Source organism: Bicyclus anynana, chromosome 6 (assembly GCF_947172395.1).
Source record: "Bicyclus anynana chromosome 6, ilBicAnyn1.1, whole genome shotgun sequence".
Taxonomy (NCBI): Eukaryota; Metazoa; Arthropoda; class Insecta; order Lepidoptera; family Nymphalidae; genus Bicyclus; species Bicyclus anynana.
This window is the reverse complement of record NC_069088.1, coordinates 13,962,254-13,984,087: the sequence shown is the minus strand read 5'-3', so window position 1 is coordinate 13,984,087 and position 21,834 is coordinate 13,962,254. Positions and strand designations below refer to the sequence as shown.

Below are 21,834 nucleotides of genomic sequence, written 5' to 3'. Positions count from 1 at the left end.
ATAAAAGAGAACTTTTGATGAAGCTGAATGAAACACTAGATTAAAATACAGTAAAACGAGTGACTATTTAAAGATCATTGTTCAGAATCGAAAAAACTCATGAGTCAGGATTTGTAAGATATAAAATCAAAGATATAACGTTTTATCTAGTTTTATTCACAAAAATCACATAAGTAGGTACCTATGTGCCTACCTCATGTTACAGTGACTTGGCATTAAACGATTAAAATCACGATTCACCTCGGATTTCGGAGTGACAATATCTGCACGGGTTACCTCGAGGTGCGCGCGTGTAACACCGCCAACATTCACGCTCCGAATTGCTACTTACTCTTACGAGTAATTTCTTGAAAGACAGAAAAAATCAATATTTCATAGCGCAATGGTGCATGACAGAAATATCATCATCATTATCAGCTGATGAACGTTCACTGCTAGACCGAATACTTACTCACGTCTGCATCCAATAGCTCCCTCTGACCCGTTTGACAACTTACATATTTGTGCTCGATGTTATTATTTTAAGGATTCTGAGAAAGGCTGCTTCCAGAGGCTTCCTGCAAAAGAAGCCACTGGAAGCCGGATTGTGAGTGACATGTCCATAGCTAATTGTAATATTTAACTAGAGATTCTTGTTAATGGGTACGACGCAATGCTCGCGCGAGAAGTCAGCCAGCAAAGCCCCCGCCATCGCGACACCCGCGCCTTGTGCGAGCGCTGCAGCAGCACCGTCGCGACCGCCTGCACGCCGAGCAGCGCTTGCACTGCTGACGTCAGATACTCACCAGAGGTTCTTGTTGATGGGCACGACACCATGCTCGCGCGAGAAGCCGGCCAGCAAGGCTCCCGCCAGCGCGAACACCAGCGCCCAGGCGAGCCAGCGCGAAACCCGCGCCTTGTGCGAGCGCTGCAGCAGAACCGTCGCACCTGCCTGCACGCCAAGCAGCGCTTGCACCGATGATGTCAGACATCCTGCAAAAGGCACAACGTCTCTTTGACTAGGTGTATTTGAACTAGTATTATAAGGTAGTCGGAGAAAATGCGTCCGTCTATGTAGCATGGCTACGTGAGCGTGATCATTGTTTTTCAGGATCTCATGAAGAGATTTTGATTTTGACATGAATAAATTTTGTTTAGTTATGTTTGTTTTATATTAGCACCAAGGTTGTTCTGGGGGTATCTTGTAATGTATGTCTGGGCAGAGAGTACAATACGGGATACGAGTGGAGAACGGGAGTGTTAACCGGTTTTAACCCTACACACGTTGGTCACAAGTCCTAGGCTCTGCTCGAGGATTTCCTCAACCAATTTGCAATAGGAAGGTACAGAGAAACTTAGGCTACTTTTAGTTGCAGGTAACATCTAGTGTAGGTACTTATATATGTTTTAATGTTATGTTATATGAGTACTTTTTGTTCATGCCGCATACCTACACTTATGCGTGATATCGACGTCATTGAAGCACTCGTAGATAGGTATCCGTATGTCCTATTATGAAATAGGTATGCGCCAATTTTTATCTTTAGGAATTTGTCATTTTGGAATCTTGACAATTATTGTCTTATCATAATATCACAATAAATGATATAACTTCGTAGATAAGAATAAGATGACTGCTTAAAATGAAAACCTCTAACCACAAGTTACTTTGTTGCCTTTAAATTGTCTTTCCTTTTTCTATTTACCCTTTATTATAAGTTGATTTGTTTACATTTTTTTAACCGACTTCCAAAAAGGAGGAGGTTCTATGTTCGGCTGTATGTATGTTTTTTTTTTAAATATAGTAGAAGGTGGCTGTCTCATCAAGCTTAGCCACTGGGAACACTATAAGTAAACACACCTAACAATCCATCTGGATCCGTTACTGGGCCGCCGTAGACATTCCTCGGGTCACTGTGCTGGTACAGGTGGCTGTCTCATCATGCTTATGACCAGGTTTAGCCACTGGGAACACTACAAATAAACCCACCTAACAATCCCTCTGGATCCGTCGCTGGGCCGCCGTAGACATTCGTCGGGTCGCAATGCTGGTACAAGTGGCTGTCTCATCATGCTTATCACCAGGTTTAGCCACTGGGAACACTACAAGTAAACCCACCTAACAATCCCTCTGGATCCGTCGCTGGTCCGCCGTAGACATTCCTCGCGTCACTGTGCTGGTACAGATGGCTGTCTCCGAGCAGCAGGCGGTCGATGTAGCCCGCCGCACCGCCGCTGCACTCCGGCGCCACCCACTCGTCATGCTTGCCACCAGGCCCTAGATAGCCACTGGGAACATAACAAATTGTAATTAGGCATGCATACTAAAGAATCATCTCATTTTAGTAGTCATCTCGTGGAGCTCTTTATGACAGAGCTCGTCCGGGAAAGTACTGCTGCCTTGCGCTATTTTTGATTAAGTGGTTTAAAGTTTAAAACACCTCATGCTATTAGGGCTCAAGTTGATGAATACACGGGGCAAATTTACATATAACGTATTCCTTGCGTATCCAACGAATATTCTCGTATGTATAAAGTATGCTCGACGGTTTTCTAATTACCATCAGGTGGACCAGATGGTCAGATTACTGATCTACCAGTTAAATACTACAAAACTATCTTAAATAACCACTGCCTTTCAAACTATAGCAAAGTAGGCATTTTATAATACTTATAATGTTTTTTTTAATATCTTTCAATTTATCAAATTATGAGAAGAAAAATCTCAACATGGGATAACAAATCAATGAACGTACACCATGTCTTTCCCTTTTCCCTCCAGAGTATATTTAGTAGTTTTTGTGTACCTAATTATTCTGAATAGCATTTTTAATGATTCTGTCTGTGAGCTTGATCTGGGTCAGACAGGTCAGACAGATAAGATGAAAGACATTTGAAGTGATAAGCGATAGGGCTCATGATAGCTTCGGTGTCGGTTACTGTTAGTTACAGGGGAACTGTTAGATACTCGGTGACCTCAAACTCAACTCACAGAGAACACTAGGTACTTACACTGGACAATCCGGATCATGTATGATGAAGGTGATGGCGCTGTGTACCGCTATCAGCACACCAGCCAGCACCCAGCACCATGCGCACGATAACACGTCTTTCAGTGCTTGACCGCATGCTCCCTGGAAGCACATAACCTTCGTAAAATAATAAATATAGTAGAGAGGCGGGGGAGAGAGGAGAAACTTTATTATTTTTCCTATTAACGTGTAACAAAGAAGAATTTGGGGACTCACACGTTATTGGAACGGGAATTTTAAAAAAATTGTACATCGCTTTTTCAATCGAAACTTCTAAGCATAATTTAGTTGGTGGTGGTTAGTGAACAATTTAAACAAACAATGCATTTCACGATTTCCGATGGAAGAATGTTAATTTAATTAATGTGTGATTTAACATTACACATTCTCCTCCTGCAATCCTCAAGTCAAATCGAGAATCTCAAGTTTGATCTTGAGGATTACAGAACTTACTCAACTGCTAAATACTTTGTGTCTGTGTTATAGATATGACTTTTACACTTTATTAAAGGGATGGGAAAAGAATGGGATCTAATCTCCGGGATCCTGAAGTTTGGTATCTGAATACCTGACAGCCTTAGAGTTCCCCGATTTCTTACGTTACCCTGACGTAGATTTTTTTTGTTTATATAGAGTGCAAATGTTCTATTTAATGGAGTAGTAATTAGTGCTTGGGTTGGGTTTGCTCAGCTCTACACCTGCTATTTGATACAGGTAACCCTGACGTAGATTCCAACAACAGTCACGAGGGTGTCAGGACTGCTCTCACTCTATCTTCCACACAAACTCACAAACTCCATCGTGTAGACTGGAACAGTCTAAGGAGTTCCATAGGAGACTTCCATAATCCGTTCTTTCGACTCTTGCTCGTCCAAACACATCATTAATGAGCCAAGTGTCATTAAGGAGTCCTTACCCTGGGTGGCGTGTAATACTTGGGAGCAGTGAGAGCGTAGAAGCCCGCAGCGACGAGGTACGACACCGCCAGTCGTTGCAGTACGCCGAATATACGCAACTCGCCCAGCATGTTCGATCCGTAGATGGTGTTCATTGATATGCCCAGCAAAAACATCATGACCGAACGCTGGAAAAAAGAATATTTAGCTGATTGACGGTGGAGATTCGATTAACCGGAATTATTGCCACAAGAAATTCGGATACGTTAGTACTGACAAAAGAATACCATATATATATATATACTAGCGGACGCCCGCGACTTCGTCCGCGTAAATTTCGATGTCAACTTTACTACTACCCCTACCCTACCCTACCCCTACCGTACCCTACAACTACCCTATCACTACCCCAACACTACCCTACCCAACCCCTACATCTACCCTACCCCTACCCTACCCTAACCCTACCCCTACCCTACCCCTACCTTACCTACACCCTACCCCCATCCTACCCCTACCCTCCCCGTACCCTATCCCTTTCCTACCCCTATCCCACCCGTACCCCTATCTCACGCCTATCCTACCCCTACCCTACCACTTCCCTATCCTACCCGTACCTCTACCCTACCACTACCCTACTTCTACCCCTACCCTACCACTACCCTAAACCCGGCCCTAAACCTACCCTACCCGTACACTATGACCAAGAGAAATAGAGACTTCTATGCTAATAATATAAAGAGGTAAAGTTCGTGTGGTTGTAGGAGGTAATCTCTGGATCTACTGGACCGATTTGAAAGATTGTTTTACCAATAGAAAGCTACGTTATTTGCGAGTGTCATAGGCTATGTTTGATTCCCATATTCACACAGGAACGGGAACCACGTAATTGAAAGCGCGGGGCGTCATGTAGCGGGATTTCTGCGTCTTTTAGAAATTTTGTATTATCTCCGAAACTATTTAACTAATTAACATACTATAAAGGGCAAATCTTATCTCCATAATATCCTTGTGATTATTAAATAATTTATTTTGATAAGGATTTAAGTTAAGTAGCATAAATAATGACGCAAACCTAAGTATATAAAATTAATAATTTTTAAAAAACAAAAGGTACTATATCTGCTAATATATAGAAGATAGATATATGGTGTCGCGAACTTTTTTGTAGAACTTTTAAAGATACATAAAGCCTCCAAACATTAATTTCAATTTTACACAATAGTTAAGGCAGCGCATGCGAATAAGTCTGTTTAAGAAGATTTTCAGTCCGACCTGTATGACAAAAACTGTGATAACTCGGCTAATATATATGATACCAATATAAAATATAGCCTATAGCACTCCCCGATAATGTAGCATTCTACTGGTGAAAGAATTTTTAAAATCGGACCAGTAGTTCCGAAGATTACCCCATTTAAAAAATGTGACAAACTTACAAACTTACAAACTTTACCTCTTTATAATATTAGTATAGAGTATAGATATATCAATATATATATGGTATTCTATACAAATCAAGTCCACATAGAATAGTGGCAAGTTTTGCGTTGAGCAACCAGGCTAATCCTTTGAGTCAGAGCCAGCCCTTCTTTCACCTGTCGAAGAAGTTTGTTGCGGTGAAACATTTTGGGTGTTAGGAACTCAATGGCATAAAGAGTCCACGGCAAAGGGAAAAATATATCCCTCTCTTCGATCAGAGAGGTATACTTGTGCCACTTACTGTCTTTATTTTCTCTTTTTTTACTGATTGTGTAATATTTGAATCAGTACTTAAGTTCACACTGCTCAAATTCACTTTTTGTTTAATTGTTTGTGTGAAATGATTTTAGAAAACCTATTTGAAGTTAGTCAAACTGGAACGCTTCTCATCTTTACTGCTAGTTCACTTTCTCTATAAGACATCAAATTGATGATCGTAATTTAAATGATTCATCGGCTTCTAGGATACCTGATCAAAAATACACCGAAGAAAGTTTTAAAATATCAAATTTAGCACACGAACAAATAATGTAATGGATGAAAAGTGATGTGAAACATTCGCTTCGTGATTTGCCGAGGGTAGTCGAGAGAGCGCACGAAATGCACGCGACCGCTGAGTTTGTTGCAAAGATAAAATCGCTGTTTATATGAAACACATGTATCTAGACTACCTACGTGAGATATTTGATTGTAAATAAGGGAATTATGTAATGCTTGCGACTGTTCGTGAATATATTATGTAAGTACTTTAACTTAATGGCTGTAGAAGGGGATATTCGGGTCATAATTGAACAATAATTAGATTTCAACATTTAGCTTCCAAAAATTTCAAGGTACGCTTTTTGGAAAAAACCTCGTCCTGGTTTTCTATATTTTTCAAATGAGTCATTATTTATTACTTAGGTTTGTAATATCCTTTTATGCATACTCTTTCAGTCTAACAGCGTCCCTGTTTGCTATGTTTCGATCTGCCCCCCTAGCCAAGTAGCACGTCGATTCTCTTTCTACGATCGCTAACGCTTCGAAAACTGTATATGAATGACTGATCTTGATCACGTGACCTGTCGATAGCAAATGTCATTCCCATACATCTTTCTAGTTTTCGAAGCGATAGCGATCGTAGAAAGAGAATCGACGTGCCACTTGGCTACGGGGGCTGAATAGATACGTAGAATCCTTTTAAACTGTGCTAAATAAGTAGGACGATAGTAGGTAGTAGGTAATACCAATAGTTGTCGGTAAAAATACTGTCACATGAGACTTATCAGGGATTGGATCCGCTATTTTATACTCGTCGATGTAATATCCCCTTTTGTTATAGTTTTATTAGAATATGAATTATGTTTCTATGGGATGCCAAAAATTAAATGTCACTAACAACGTAGTTGCTATGGAAATTAGCGATGTCACATCACTGTAACTTAACAGAATGCAGGGGATGTTATCACCGATGTCTCGGGTTGTTAATCTCAAAACAGCAGTGCAATTTAGCTTATTATTTGTTCCCGGTGTGCAAGTAACCTGGTAAGTAAAGTTTACCTGGTTTTGTTATGGTACGAGTAAGCCTTGTAAGTCTCGAATTTTGTCAGAAGATTTCACTCTAATAAATCAGACCGCATGGAATAAGTATATGATCGGTATTCTACCCTGTGAGAGGTGATGCCCAGTAGATATGACCTCTGCCCTCGATCCCGGAGGGCGTAGGCTCGAATCTAATACGGGACATGCACCTCCAACTTTTCAGTTGTGTGCATTTTAAGAAATTAAATATGACGTGTCTCAAACGGTGAAGGAAAACATCGTGAGGAAACCTGCACATCAGAAAATTTTCTTAATTCTCTGCGTGTCTGCTAATCCGCATTGGGCCACCGTGGTGGGTATTGGTCTAACCCCTCTCATTCTGAGAGGAGATTCGAGCTTAGCAGTGAGCTGAATATGGGTTTGATAATGAAGATGATGATTCCACCCTACTGTAATGTACGTCATGGTACGATAAATGGATTTTTTCAACACAAGAATCAAAATGGTATACATTATGAGATAAATCATGTATAAAAACCGCTACAATTACATAAGCGCGAAATGATCGAGGCTCGCCGACTGGTCTAACTGCTTATTTTGTTTACAATAAGGGCGAACGGGTCGGTTCACCTTCGAGAACCTGTATTATTACATAAGCAGGCCCGGGAACATCGCCAGACCACGTCAGTGCTCCGCGTAATATTCAAAACAGATATTGAGGTACTATAACATCTACTTTATTCTATATATATTAATATATAGCATAGTCTGAAAATTAGTCTAGATACCAAAGGTAACTACGATAGTTCAGACTTTGATGGGTTTGGCTTTGAAAGCAGGTTTGAAGGGTCTAGATTCCCAATAATTGTCCAAGTATGAACAATTGAAAATCTGGACTAAAGTATCTGGTATGATGTATGACTTTTAAACATTTTTCTACAAGATGCCCGCTGAGGTTTTCTTAATTGGTCCAGGTCTGGCTGGTGAGAGGCTTATGCCGTGGCTAGTTACCACCTTAACGACAAAGACATACCGCCAAGCAATTTAGAGTTCCGGTACGAACCGAAAGGGGTGTGAATTTTCATCCTCCTCCTAACAATTTAGTCCGCTTCCATCTTAGATTGCATCAGCATCAGGTGAGATTGTAGTCAAGGTCTAACTTGTAAAGAATTTAAAAAAAAAGAATAAAAAAATCACGAAGAATTATATCTTCAGTGGCCTTGGCTTCGTGGTGACCCTTCGTTAGAGAGTTCCCATAAAGTTTGATACTTAACGGTGTTTTTAAAAGGGTTGCCGCGAAACTAAGTGTATGGCGTCTGGGGATATGATTTCTTAGAAAGAATATATTTAGTTTCATAACGTAGAATGTAGATTAATAGTACTGTGTCAATGTTTACTGGTCAATGGTTACTGTAGGCCTAGGCCACATAAACTGAGGTCAAAATGAAGTATGCCTGGTCTAGGCAGGCTCTCTTTCTTTTAGGGAACTATTAATAATGTGCCCATAATGAGATTATCATAAATACCAGCTACATAAAAAAGTTAATTAATTTTCAATTGTTAAACTTGTTGCATTTGAGAAATAGCAACGTTTGGTAAATAACGAGTATGTCGGCGTTTTATTGATGTGTCCGGTTTGCGCAGTAGGAAATATAATTTCAATTTGAGAAATCAATTCGTGTTTTAGAAATGAGTAACGTAGCTACTTTAAATAAATACCTCATTAATTATACGATTTAATTACTTAATTGTTTAGTTTTAAGTACCTACTTGGGTAGTTAATATGGTTTTAATTTTAACTCAATATCTCTACGCGTTTCTTAGATAATGGTTTTTGACGGTCAGACAGACAACAAAGTGATTCGGTTATTATAAGGGTTAAGTTTTTTCCTATTGAAGAATGGAACCCTAAAAACTGTTAAGTATAGTGTACCCTAATATAAAATTAAAATATAAATAACCCTTACCCGAACAATATGCAAGACGATCTTCCACCGCGGCACGCCCTTGGCGAAGGCGCTTTTGACTGAGAGCGGCACACACACGCCCATAACCCACAGGAAGGCGGGGAACACCAGATCACCCGCCGCCAGCCCATTCCACGTGGAGTGTTCCATCCACCAGTAGCCACCAGCGCCGTCGTTCACGAAGATCATGAACACTATGGCCATCCTGAGACAATTACGAATCCATAAATATTTTTGCGCTAATCGAGCCGTCAGAAATTATTCGGGATGAGTGCAAGAGACCTGATTGTATTTGAGTTAATTAAATAAATGAATGGGGTGTAGCGGGGAGGCTAGTACAAGTCAGTCTCCCCAACTGCCAACATCACCTGCTCGTGGTGCACCCTGCAGATGGACCGACGAGGCTCTGGCGACCGACGAATGGCGATATATCCATTCCCACAGGCTAGATTATGGAATGCCTCAGGCCGGTGTCGGGCAGCAGCGACACCGGCGCGAGCAATCTAGCACTGCGCTGAGCAACCCACATACAGCGTGGTCAGTACTGGGCAAAACTTTGTATGGACGGCAAAAACAAAACACAGCCCCTAGTCCCCGGCAGTCCCACTATTCCTGGCTCTGGCAGCGGTTACGGTAACGCCGTTGCAAGGGGTGTAAAGAATCTCCGGCAGAGATTCCGCTGCCAACCCCGACGACTAGACCTGTCGCAGGGATTCGCTGGATGCAGGTGGCTCAGTATCGTGATGTTTGGAAGTCCCTACAAAAGGCCTATGTCCTGCAGTGGACGTCCATCGGCTGATATGATGAGATGATGATGATGATGAAATAAATGAATAACCCTCTGAATGTGTCCAATGCTCGTAGTCTCTGCTGTATGGCGAGCTCTTTGTCTCCATAGCGTAGTTTTGCGGAGCGCCGCACTCGCGACATGATGAGCCTCAGCACTCCATACAGTACCCACACCGCGACCAGCACCGCTAGCAGGAGAAGCAGAGCTGGAAACAAACACATTTTAACCTACACCTAGGGTCAAAAGTAAGATCTAATCAAATCAAAATCAAAGTATGGTCTAATAATGATGATGACCACATTATCATTATTAGTCTATTTGAACAGCATTAGGCCTTGACTGTCGACGTGTTAGCCAAGTGAATATGACCTCTGCCTTCGATTCGGAGGGCGTAAGTCCGAATCCAGTCTGGGGCATGCACCTCCAACTGTTCAGTTATATGCATTTTAAGAAATTAAACATCACGTGTTTCAAACGGTAAAGGAAAAACATCGTACACCTGCATACCAGAGAATTTTCTTATTTATCTTCGTAGGTGAAGTCTGCCAATGCCAGAGTGGCAGACTAGTAGCCTAACTCCTAACTCGTCTCATTCTGAGAGGAGATTCATGCTCAACTGTGAGCCAAATATATGGGTTGTTAAGGATGAGGCCTAGACTGAAAGGGTTGACGTTAATTTTGCATCAAGTGACTTTAGTATAGTAGAGTTAGTTGCAAGTAGGTACTAACGTTATTTTAACGAAATAGCTGTAAATAAACATCATTTCATTGAAGAACCATCGTAGATGTTCGTAAAAACATTGATTTTGTAGTGGCTCATGTTTTCAGATGCATTGAGATACACAATCAAGTGCAAGTGGGATAAAGCTTGTTTCTTCAATTATAAATGTTTGTATAGAAAGAATAAAAATTATTGACGATCAATAAAATTAGTTTATTGGAAATGTGTCACACACAATACATTTGGATCACACACCTGATGGTTCTAAATATTTTGGATGCATTAAGTACGTAGTTCAGTTCAAACCGTAGTCATGTAATTTATGATATACATCAGCATGTTATCACGACGTGTGCTTATCAATGACGATACCACTGTAATCATCACAAGAGTACCTACTTACAACAATCATCAGCTCTTTTCGATAACGGAGATGAATATCGATCTTGTGTTAGATAAGTTCATCTTGCTATTTATGATAAAACCTTTTATCGACAGCGCATTTTTGAAGCTGCTTACGAAAGCGGCACTTGCACAGTATTTCCCGTAATCTCATGGCTTTTTAAAAATGAAACTAACTTTAATTTATGTTTTGTGTCTAGTGATAAGTGTTTATTGTATAGATTCTAAAGTAGATCCGTTGGTAATAATAGGTCAAGGACTTGTTAGAGGCACGAAATCAAGTGATGGAAGTTATTCGTCATTTCTAGGAATACCATACGCTCTAGTGAACACCAGTAACCCTTTCGGTGTAAGAAACTTATTTTCGTTGACTTTGTTTGAGAGAAAAGAATTATGAATTAGGTTGTTAACAAAATGTGACGCTATTAAACGGGTTTTAAAATTATATAATAGTCTTATAAGCACAAAATGTCGAGTGTTATCTTTAAATCTGTTTTATTCGGTTGCTTTACAATTTATGCAATAATAATTTTAATATAACGTTTTCGTTTTCTCCTTTTAGCCAGCAATACCTCACACAGGATTTGGAATAAACGTGTTTAACGCTTACTACGGACAAGTTAAGTGTCCCCAATTAACTATACACGATCCCAATGTTTTGTCACTGGGAACTGAAGTATTGGATTGTCTACGCCTGAACATTTATTCACCAATTGCTGCAAGCTCGCAAAATCCTCTTCCAGTATTAGTATGGATTCACGGTGGTAATTTTGGTGTAGGCTTCGGTGGAGAATTTGGACCAGAGAAATTTGTGAAACAAAACATCGTAGTAGTAACTGTAAATTATCGTTTGGGACCTTATGGATTTATGTGTCTCGATATTCCCGCGGTACCAGGAAATCAAGGATTGAAAGATCAGTTTGAAGCATTACAATGGATTAGAAAGAATATTGGATCGTTTGGTGGTAATCCTTACAATGTAACGATAGCTGGCCAAGGAGCAGGTGCATGTTCTGCCTTACTACATTTATATTCAGACAAACAAAAAATTTACCATAAAGTTATAGCACAAAGTGGGACTCCTCAAAATGTTGGAGTGTTTGTCGAAGCTGATGTGGATGCAGCAACCAAACTTGCGGCACATTTAGGTTTTAATACAACTAGTAACGAAGAAGCATTGACCTTCCTAACAGGAGCATCTCACGAGTTGGTCACAGCGGCTGCGGTAGAACTAAATTTGAATTTGAAGCCTTGTAGGGAAAAATCTTTTAGTGGAATCGATAATTTCGTGGAGAATTACCCACTTTCGTTGTCCAATGAAAAGAAAGTTCGGAATACACCAATATTGATTGGCCATACGAGTAATGAAAACCTGAAGTTGTTGAGCACTTACGATGATGATTATTTTAAGGGTGATCCATTCGATAACAAAATAAGAAGTAATTTTAATTTAGATGACGATCAATTGGACGATGCTGTTAAAATTGTAAAACGGTTTTATATTGGTGATGAGTCTGTTTCAAAACTCCTGGAGCCCCAATTGGAAAAGTTTGAATCCGATGTTGTTCATAATCATCCCGTTCAAAGGACAATTACAAAATTGCTAAGTGAAAATGCTAATCCGATTTACGAGTACGAATTTAGATTTTCTGACAATGACGAATTAGTCGGTGCAGCACATTATGATGAGTTACCATTTATGTTCCAAATGCTGAATGCTGGAGTTGAAACGGACAATAACAAGTTAATAATAAGTGATCGAATGACAACTATGTGGGCAAATTTCATTAAATTTGGGTAAGAATTTATTGAATTTTCAAAGTTTATAGGATGTTTCTTACTAGACTATTATTTTTAACTTAACATTTATTACTTTCAATAAAACTTCAATTCGTAGCGTTTATTTGAAGCTTTGAAAACGTTACTCTTAAAGTATTATTTACATTCCTTTAGTTATTTATCTTTATAGATAAATAATGATAAGTATGTAAAAAATATATAACAAAATCATACATAACTAACAAAAAACTATAACTATGAGTACCTTTGTATACACCAGTAAATGATTTGCCTGATTACAAGCAGTTCTTAGGAAACTATTTACTTCAATTCTCAATTTTTTCTTATGATAAATTATTTAATGCTTTTATTTTCAGAAATCCCACACCGCAAACCAACGATTTGCTGCCAATTACGTGGAGCCCTGTATCAGCTGATGTCCGACCCTACATCGTCATTGACTCCGACATTCAGCTCAAACGTAGGATAAACCACGAGAGAATGGCGTTCTGGGATCTTTTCTACTCATCTTTTGGAAAACACAATAAATTTATGCGGAAGTGTAACTTAGTAAATTCACCAATATTTAGTTGTTCCTCAAAATAATTTACGAGTATTTATAATAAACTGACTGATTATTGTTGGACGTTTTATTGACCTACTGACTGAGTCTGCTTGGATTTAGACTAAAACAGGCACGAGACATCATGAGAGATATAATATTCTGTGCTCAAAATAATGAACACATCCTCAACTGATACAGGTTTACACAATAAATGTAATCCACTTTAGCTTCTCCTTAGTATTCTAGGTCGCTCTAACGGATGATGTTCATCAAATAATTCCAAGTCGACGGAACAAAAGATTTAGGACAACGAGACCTGTACCTCCCTCTAACTGTAATCCAATTTAACTTTAATATAGTGACAAAGCGATATCAGTTTCAAAATACAATTGACAATGAGTCGTGTAGATCCAATCGATGTGGTGTTGTGTAAATGTTATTCGACGCTTTCGGGGGATGTACAATTGAATTGCATTGCTTGGTTCTTATCATATTACATACAAGCAATATGATAAGAACCAAGCAATGGTGCCTCAAATCAAATTATTGATTCGTCAGCGTTTTTTTTCACATTTGAAATGTAGCGAAATACTTGGAATACGGTGTACAATGACATCTCCTATCATAATTCTGATTTACTGCTTGCAGATCCTACAAATGATCGCATTGTCATTTTAATTAGTTAATTAAAATTAAGTATTGAATTCAATTCTACATTACTACTTTGACAAACAAAAAATGCATACAGCCTATCAAACCTTTCTATTTGTTAATCTCTCCCTTCGCCTTTATCTTACTTGATATTGGTAGTCCAACAAGGAAGAATCAGTATAAACAACAGATCGTTATTAGGACTAAGAACATCAAAGAATTCTAGATACTCTATCGTTACAAAAGGTAACAAGATTCCTCGTTAATTCTACTGTTAATTATTGAAAATTAGCTTATTGTATATCCATTTTGTCGTCCAATCGCTTATTATTACTTATAAATAAATTAGTACTTTCACTTGCGATAATGTTAGACATTAGTTCCGCCAGATTTTCACAATTTTCTCCGACCCTTAGCGCGTGACTCGAGCCCGTTAGCATTCAGATCACTTTTTACAAAAGACTGTTATTGTTTCAAGTGCGTACCTTTTTTGCTAGATGACGAATTGAATATCATGAAGGTGATGTCACCTTGTTGTAATTCAATTCGAAGTAAATGATGGATTATAGGCTTCATCGCACTTCACAGAGTGTGATGTTTGACGGATTACGTTTTATGTAGGTACGTTGCTTGTCATGCGAAAAAAGTGAAAATTTCAGTTTTCTTATTTTCGTAATTATCTACGTTGTGATGAAACGAAACGCGTGTGTGAGTAACGAATCTAATAATTCATACTTAATTAGAATTGCTGCAGAAATCGTGTCAATGCAGCTAACTGAATATTCTACATAGTTAATATTTTAAAATGTAAAAAACAATATCAAACATTCATGAAATTGATTACCTTAATGAAGAACCGAAAGACTTTGACTTCAAACACAACTCGCTTAAAATAATAACTCATGGTGGCATAATCAGGTAAATCATAGCAGATACTTAAGTTAAAAGTGAAACAACAAAATGTTCCAACAAATCTTCAGCAAAAGTGATTTATTTATGAACCGCTGAGTAAGTTCTTAGTTCATACAAGCGAAGGTCAACATAATATGGCAGAGCTATATTTAAGATGCCTTAACCGGATAAATTTGCATATAGGAATAACGGTGAGTACGGCTAATCAGCCGGACGACACTGATCTGGCGAACTTGAACGAACTTAAAACGGCACTTAATTTACGTAATGTATTGTCGAAATGGCATTGATATGTAAATTTTTGCAAAATGCGTTTTCCTTTTTCATATAAAAGGTTAGCAGGTATCTTGTGTGAATCGTGCACATAACGATATCCAGTTAATCAATTAGACTGTGGAAGAATACTGAAATTGGAAATAAATTGACCAATTTAGTACCTAAGGCTAAAACCAGAGGCGGTACCTAAGATGACCTAGATCTAGATCCAGGTTATAATGAAGTGACATACATATACACAAATAATTAATAAATATAAAAGAATAATTGATTCCTGACTGTAATTGACTGTTAGTCAAAGAAGGATCTTAACTCAGATGTTTATTAATGGTATCATATTTATGGTAGTACAGGATTATTTATAGTAAGTAACTTAAAATTCTTAATAGAATACATATTAAAACACATCAAAAATAAATAGCTGTTAGTTATTTAAATGTTATAGAGTTCATTATTGTTAATTCAATCTTCAAATACAATATATTTGCACAGATAATAATTATTATAGCGTTTTTTAATTTGTGAAATTATTGTTTTCAAAAGTAGATAGAAGTAAAAATAATATTTACGGGACAAATGAATATAAATTATATACCTACTGTTTATTTAAAACATTATACCTAGTATAATTTTCGTTAAAGGTAGGTCTTACCCTAATTAATTTATATATAAACCTAATTTATATATACCTAATTAATTTATAACTTCGATATAAGAAATGATTTTTTATCGGTTTAATAATAATTTTACTACGTAGGTATAATACGGTATACGTGAGTAAAATATTTGTATAATTTTGTTTATAAAGAATACAGCGGGGCTTAATTAAAGAATAGTCTTCAAATATCAAATAATCAGCGAACAACACAAATCAATGTCAAGTATAATGTGGTTTTGGATTTACGTCTAACGCTGTCCGTTTTCTAATGATAAAAAACTTAATCGCCAAGCTCTAGATGAGTGAAATCGATCGGAATCTAGACGAAGAACCAAGATATTAAAACGCAGTTATGTTAGTTACAGAGAGGAGAAACTACCTGTATAGACACAGTATAGTATAGTATAAATAAAAAAACCGGCCAAGTGCGTGTCGGGCCACGCGCAGGGTTCCATAACTAGGTACTTTAATCCCCTAAATAATGCACAAAATACCGATAACGATACCCCACACTTTGGGATAGACGTTAAATTCATCCTGACTTTGCATGTAGGGAAGGAACCCCAAATTTATTTTTATCAAATTTTCTTTGTACCACTTTATAGACTTAGGTAATTAATATACATACCCATAGCAAATGTCATCTTTCTATAGTTTTAAAGGACGGACGGACGAACAGACAGACGGACATGCCGAAACTGTAAGGGTTCTTTGTGGACTACGGAACCCTAAAAAGGCAGGAATAAAAAGTATTGTTATCCTTTAGTTTACACAAACGATATTCTTTATAGTCTGTATAATCTAATCTAAAAATGATATAATATACTTACTATAAGATTAAGCACGAAGCAAAACCTCAAAAAGGTGAAGTGGAGTAGGTATGCATTGTTTCATTAAAATCAGACGAATTCTCTAAAATCTGGTACTTAATCATTGTTTATTATTCATTATTAGTAGTATTACATTAATTATTAGTTAATATTACTAGTAGTAGTTACTAAAGTTACTGCAAGTTGAAGCTTCTAACACGTCTGATCAATTTTAGCTTACCATTGGCCGCTCTGTGTTGTAGCGAAACTCTTTGAAGAAGAGCCATAGCTGTATAAGATAATACCAGGTGCTTATATCGATGTTAAAAACAAGGACACCGATTATTGTTAGTGTGTCATGGCTGTCCGATCAAATGGAGCAGGAAAATACATTTTATTGTCAGACATATCTCTTTCATTTTTATCGGGGTCGGTTATTTTGAGTTCACGATGATAAAGTTACATGATTGACTCGTGCAGTGTTTCTTAGAATTTCTGATGCAGTAGGAATGCAAACCCAAAAAATCGTCCAGTTTTTTGGTCAAAATATTACTGGAATTAGTCTCATAAATGATGCATTTTTTCTATAAATACATAAAAGAGCACCACAAGCAACGGTTGACGAAGGTGTGAAAGGGTATTTAAGAAATAGGTCTTATGCAAGGCCTTTACAATAGAAAAAGAATCGTTTGACTTACGAAAGAGTCGAATTGTTGCATACATCAAATCAAAATTTGTCGAGTATGCTTGGTTTACAAGCACTTTTAAAACGTCAAGTTTGTTGAGACGTACGGAGAGCGTCAGCCAAATTCGAGATGACGGCTGACAAGAAAGCGACAAGGTATAGAGACTACCCAGTAGGTACCTACCAGCGGTTTGGACGGCATGTTTCATATTAAGGACTCTTATGTTACTCGAATAATAAATGTATAACATAAAATTGAACATTTTAAAAAACCTCCGAAGGTCATGAAATTATTAAATCTCGATCAAGTAATCAATATTCTCTTTCAGTACACTTTAATTAGGGACCCCACTCGAGTATATTTGAAGACATTCGGTTGTTCTTCCCACTTTCAACCCCCAGAACTTTTTAAATATCAACAAACTTATAACACCCCTTTTTCTGCGTCGGGGGTTAATGAATAAGTATCTCAGATTTCTATAATTAAAATCCTATTTGATCCAGCGAAAAACAGAATTTGCTTGAAGTGTAATATTTATTGTGTGCACTTACGCATATATATATCGACAGGTTCCTTAGATGTCCGTATATCGCAGCCTCCATCGGTCGCATTCAGCGTGTACACGCCGAATTGTCCCAGGTTCGGTCTCAGCTGGCATAGCAGACCACTGAAAAAAATATGGGTTTAGGAAAATTCCAACAATAACAACTATTTTTGACTTCATTGTTTAGATAAACGACCGAAAATTGTTAATTGTTCAACTTGGTAAAAATAATTAGCTGTTAATTATTTAAATAGAAGAGATAATTAGTATTCATTAAGTCTTCAAATATATATATTTGTAACTACTCGTATACAAATAATAAATAAAATAGTGGTTTTTAGTTTAAGAAATTATTGTTTTTAAAAAGCTTTTTAACAAAAAAATTGAATTGTAACGCTAAAAAGCGAAAAATAACATCGTAAGTGCTACGTTCTGATCACTTTTTTTTTGCGGCGCCAAGCCAGTGACGTATTAATTAAAGCCGTTTCTGAAAGAACCTCAGGAAAGAACTGTCTTTGAATCCTAAAAATTTATGATTTAATCGGCATAAGTTAATGCATTACTGTGTTGGCACCGTTCAAAATGATCAGAAGGTAACACGTTCGATGTTATTTTTCGCTTTTTAGTTTATTTTTGTATTTTTTACTAGATTTTTTTTTGTCATAAAGGTTTTATTATTCTGATTTAAAGCGTCCTAGCATAGTGAACGATAGCGCCACAGTACGGGAAATTTCGTTATTTTAATATTAACACAAAATTACTAAGCCGATTTTCATGAAAATTAAATGGGATCAATCTAAAAGTATACTTTTTGAAACAAAAGAAAAATTTTCAAAATCGTTTAAGAAATGATGAAGTAACAAACATTAAAAAAATATATACGCATCGAATTGAGAAACTCCTCCTTTTTTTGAAGTCGGTTAAAAAGTAGATAAGAATTTAAAAAGAGTATTTACGGGACAACCTGTATATAAATTAGATACCTACTGTTTTTTTACAAAATATAGTAAATTTTTATTTTTATTGTAAAGTTACCAATATCTCGTGTAATGCATTATGGCGTACGTATGGGAACCTGTCAACCCACACCTCCCACGGGTCAAAGCCCTGCAATACATATATCTACATGCAGACTTCACACGAGTTCTCAATACTAAGATGTAATCTTGAATGTCGTTATTTTTCGAAAATCGTTATCTGAAGCGTTTTTGATTATATTATATCAAAAAAAAATGTAAAAGATTACATAGATACATGAACCTACATTGAAATTTTTACTCGTGCTTATTTAGATACTTGTCACTATGGGTGCTGTCCTCGAAAATGAATTTTGGCATCACTATGTATCTAAAAACTCAAAATCTATAGTTATACAAAAAATAAAACTGTAACAGGTCCAACTCATTTAATGATATTTTGAAAAATTTTGAAGAAAAAAATATTTCTTTTTTAAATTCATCTTTTGACATAGAGTGACGCTGAAACTACTGAATGAATTCAAATTAAACTTGACACTATTTAAGACTATACTACGAACCATAGTAGGCACTTTAGTTTGAGATACTTTACCTCCAAAATAAAATCAGAAGAGGATAAAATAGGGGTTGAAATATTTGTACTCGGGCGAACGCGGACTCGGTCAAAGTCTCGTTAGTTAACAAATATTGAAACAAGTGGCAAAAAAAAACTTGCAGGAACTAAAAAAAATAAAAGGAACTAGTTAATGTCATATATAATTAACCGATAGAATGTAACGACTAACAAGGAAGACATTGCTTGACCAAAGACCTTAGAGAGCTGGGAAAAAACAATCCACCCACGTAGAGTAGTCATTGTTGTTCAAGACAATGACTCTTTAATTCATTAGCATAGAGCTTACTCATTAAAGATGAGTAATGGTTGTAATAAATATAGTAATTAAGTTCTTACTCTATAAACAAAATAGTGACTCTATTTTTATCTAAGACTAGTAGACGCCGCGCGGTTATACCCGCGTGGTTCCTGTTCCCGTAGGAATACGGGGATAAAATATAGCCTATAGGACTCGGTGATAGTGTAGCTTCCTAATAATGAAAGATTTTTTCAAATCGGTTCAGTAGTTTTAGAGCCTATTCGAAATATACATACAAACAATCAAATTATTCCTCTTCATAATATTAGTATAAACTAACGAACCTCCGCGGTATCGCCTGCGTAGTTCCCGTTCCTGTGACAATACGGGGACATGGATTTCTACTTTCTAGTGGTATAAGAATTCAAAATCGGTTAAGTAGTACCATAGATGTCCTCTGCAACCATTACCACCACAAACTTTCACACAAACAAATAGTATAGAAGTATATTAATTACAGGGATGGGTAATCTATAGTCTATAACATTCACAAATAACGTGGCTTTCCCAACTCCGAGCTGAGAATTTCTTAGGAGAAAAATAAACTCAATATTTTATAGCCATAGGGACCAGCTAGGATTATTATAGATCATTATCTAAGTATTATAGGTACGAGTATACTGAATAATATATAGAGGTAACGTTTTTTAGGTTATAGGGGGTAATCTCTTGATCTACTAAACCGATTCAAAAAAATCGAATGGAAAGCTATGTTATTTGTGTCATAGGCTATATTTTATTCGTACGGGAAAGCTAACAGCTCGGGTGAAACCGCGGGGCATCAGCTTATATGAATATTATGATGCAGGTGACTCAAGCCTGGCTTTTGGAAGACAGGGCCTCCTTTTTGTAAATGTCGGTTAATAATAGAGCTTATTATGTGATTAATAAGTCTTAAGGACTATTGAATGGTGTAATTTGATTCGTTGTAACACTTTAATAAGGTTTTATCGAAGGAATCCCTATAAGCGTAATAAAAATCCACCCATGCAAGTATTTTATAGGATACGATAAGCCCCTTCACTTAAACTATATTCCCAGCTTAAGCGTTTGTCAAACAGTTAAGTACATTAAAAATTGTTGATTCTGACTAACTTCCGGAATTGCTCTTATTTTGTAGCTATATAATTAAGAGCCTACTTTTAAAATTAAAATAAATATTGTATTGTAAACTTAAAAGTAAGTATACCTAAATATTTGAGCACCCAAGAAATTACCGCCACGTGAAGTGGAGTCAATGGATAAACAAGTGGAGTCAGTGTCAGTCAGCGTAGACCAATATATTCGCTTTGGTTGTTTAGTTGATATAGAAGGAATAAGGGTATTCAAGATTACTAGGTAGGTACCTACTCATCATACCTACTAGAAGACCGTGTACAGTGCTCGCCACGGATCTTTATGTTTGTGAAGTTAGCTGCGGAATGAGTATGCGCACAGACGCTATAGCTTGGCAACTTCGTTCGTAACACTCCCGATGGTCCGCGCGGGCCGGGGGGCGTGTAGCGATTACAGAAAAACCCACGACTGATGCAACTCACTTCTCTTGTCTTTCCCCTCGTCGCCCGCATATCATAGAAGTGTCATCAATGAACTTGCCAGACTTAAAACTCCTCGCCCGCGCCGTTTGTACCGTTATTGATTAATTGCGCAGTCATATGTTGCTAACTTCACAAACACAATATTCCATGGCGAGCACTGTACTATTAGAGTAGACAGTGGCGTGCACAAAGATTTTTACTAGTGTATGCACTATACATACAAAATAGCAAATTCCTTCTTCAGTCCAGGTTCGTAATCAGAGTGAGGAGTCAGTGCATTTTTGAATCTATGAAGTGCACGCTACTGGGAGTAGGTACTGAGTATGTTACGATACTGGCTGTGGTTCAGGATGTCTTGGATTCGAGTCCTGATGTTTTGTGAAACATTAAATTTTAGTTGAGAAGTTGGTTATGTTCTACCACCGTGCTTCATAGTCAGTTATTAGGCCCTGCACTGTAGTAGGCCGTTTAATGTAGATTGATAAAGATGATGATGAACGTACGAAGTGTTCCTCGCGGTGACGTAGTCGTCGGCGACCCCCTCGTACACCCGCAGTGTGGAGCGTCGCGCCGTGCTCGCCACCCACCAGCCTTTACTGCCTGACGATATGTTCCTCTGTAGCTCGAATGGACACTGCAATCAAAGTGAACTTATTTACTAAACGATTTCATATGTGATTGAATATACAGTACAATATAAATACTATATTCAAGGTACTAGCGGACTCGGTCAAG

The 21,834-nt window shown here is 37.5% G+C and overlaps 2 protein-coding genes across 2 annotated transcripts in view; one reads left to right on the top strand and one right to left on the bottom strand.

The window, feature by feature from the left end:
- The window catches only part of LOC112053619 (heparan-alpha-glucosaminide N-acetyltransferase), a 30,547-nt gene that overhangs the window by 2,187 nt on the left and 6,526 nt on the right, over positions 1 to 21,834 (bottom strand). Inside the window, exons 2-9 of the mRNA XM_052882234.1 lie at positions 21,603 to 21,733; positions 17,678 to 17,793; positions 9,716 to 9,872; positions 8,878 to 9,082; positions 3,928 to 4,095; positions 2,992 to 3,113; positions 2,099 to 2,268; positions 786 to 972 (exon numbers count right to left, since the gene is read on the bottom strand). Of these exons, the coding sequence (XP_052738194.1) occupies positions 786 to 972; positions 2,099 to 2,268; positions 2,992 to 3,113; positions 3,928 to 4,095; positions 8,878 to 9,082; positions 9,716 to 9,872; positions 17,678 to 17,793; positions 21,603 to 21,733 (1,256 nt within the window). The remainder of the gene's footprint in view (positions 1 to 785; positions 973 to 2,098; positions 2,269 to 2,991; positions 3,114 to 3,927; positions 4,096 to 8,877; positions 9,083 to 9,715; positions 9,873 to 17,677; positions 17,794 to 21,602; positions 21,734 to 21,834) is intronic.
- On the top strand, positions 9,882 to 15,434 carry LOC128198200 (juvenile hormone esterase-like). The gene is made up of 3 exons (XM_052882236.1): positions 9,882 to 11,139; positions 11,353 to 12,587; positions 12,947 to 15,434. Exons 1-3 carry the CDS (start codon positions 10,957 to 10,959, stop codon positions 13,173 to 13,175), a joined length of 1,647 nt encoding a protein of 548 aa, XP_052738196.1. The 5' UTR covers positions 9,882 to 10,956; the 3' UTR covers positions 13,176 to 15,434.

What these genes read in the sequence shown, in the direction of transcription:
- LOC128198200 (XM_052882236.1), top strand. Translation starts at nt 10,957, where the DNA reads ATGAAACTAACTTTAATTTATGTTTTGTGTCTAGTGATAAGTGTTTAT. An exon ending in ACACCAGTAACCCTTTCGGT is followed by an intron (nt 11,140 to 11,352) that starts GTAAGAAACTTA and finishes TTCTCCTTTTAG; the next exon opens with CCAGCAATACCTCACACAGG. An exon ending in GCAAATTTCATTAAATTTGG is followed by an intron (nt 12,588 to 12,946) that starts GTAAGAATTTAT and finishes TTTTATTTTCAG; the next exon opens with AAATCCCACACCGCAAACCA.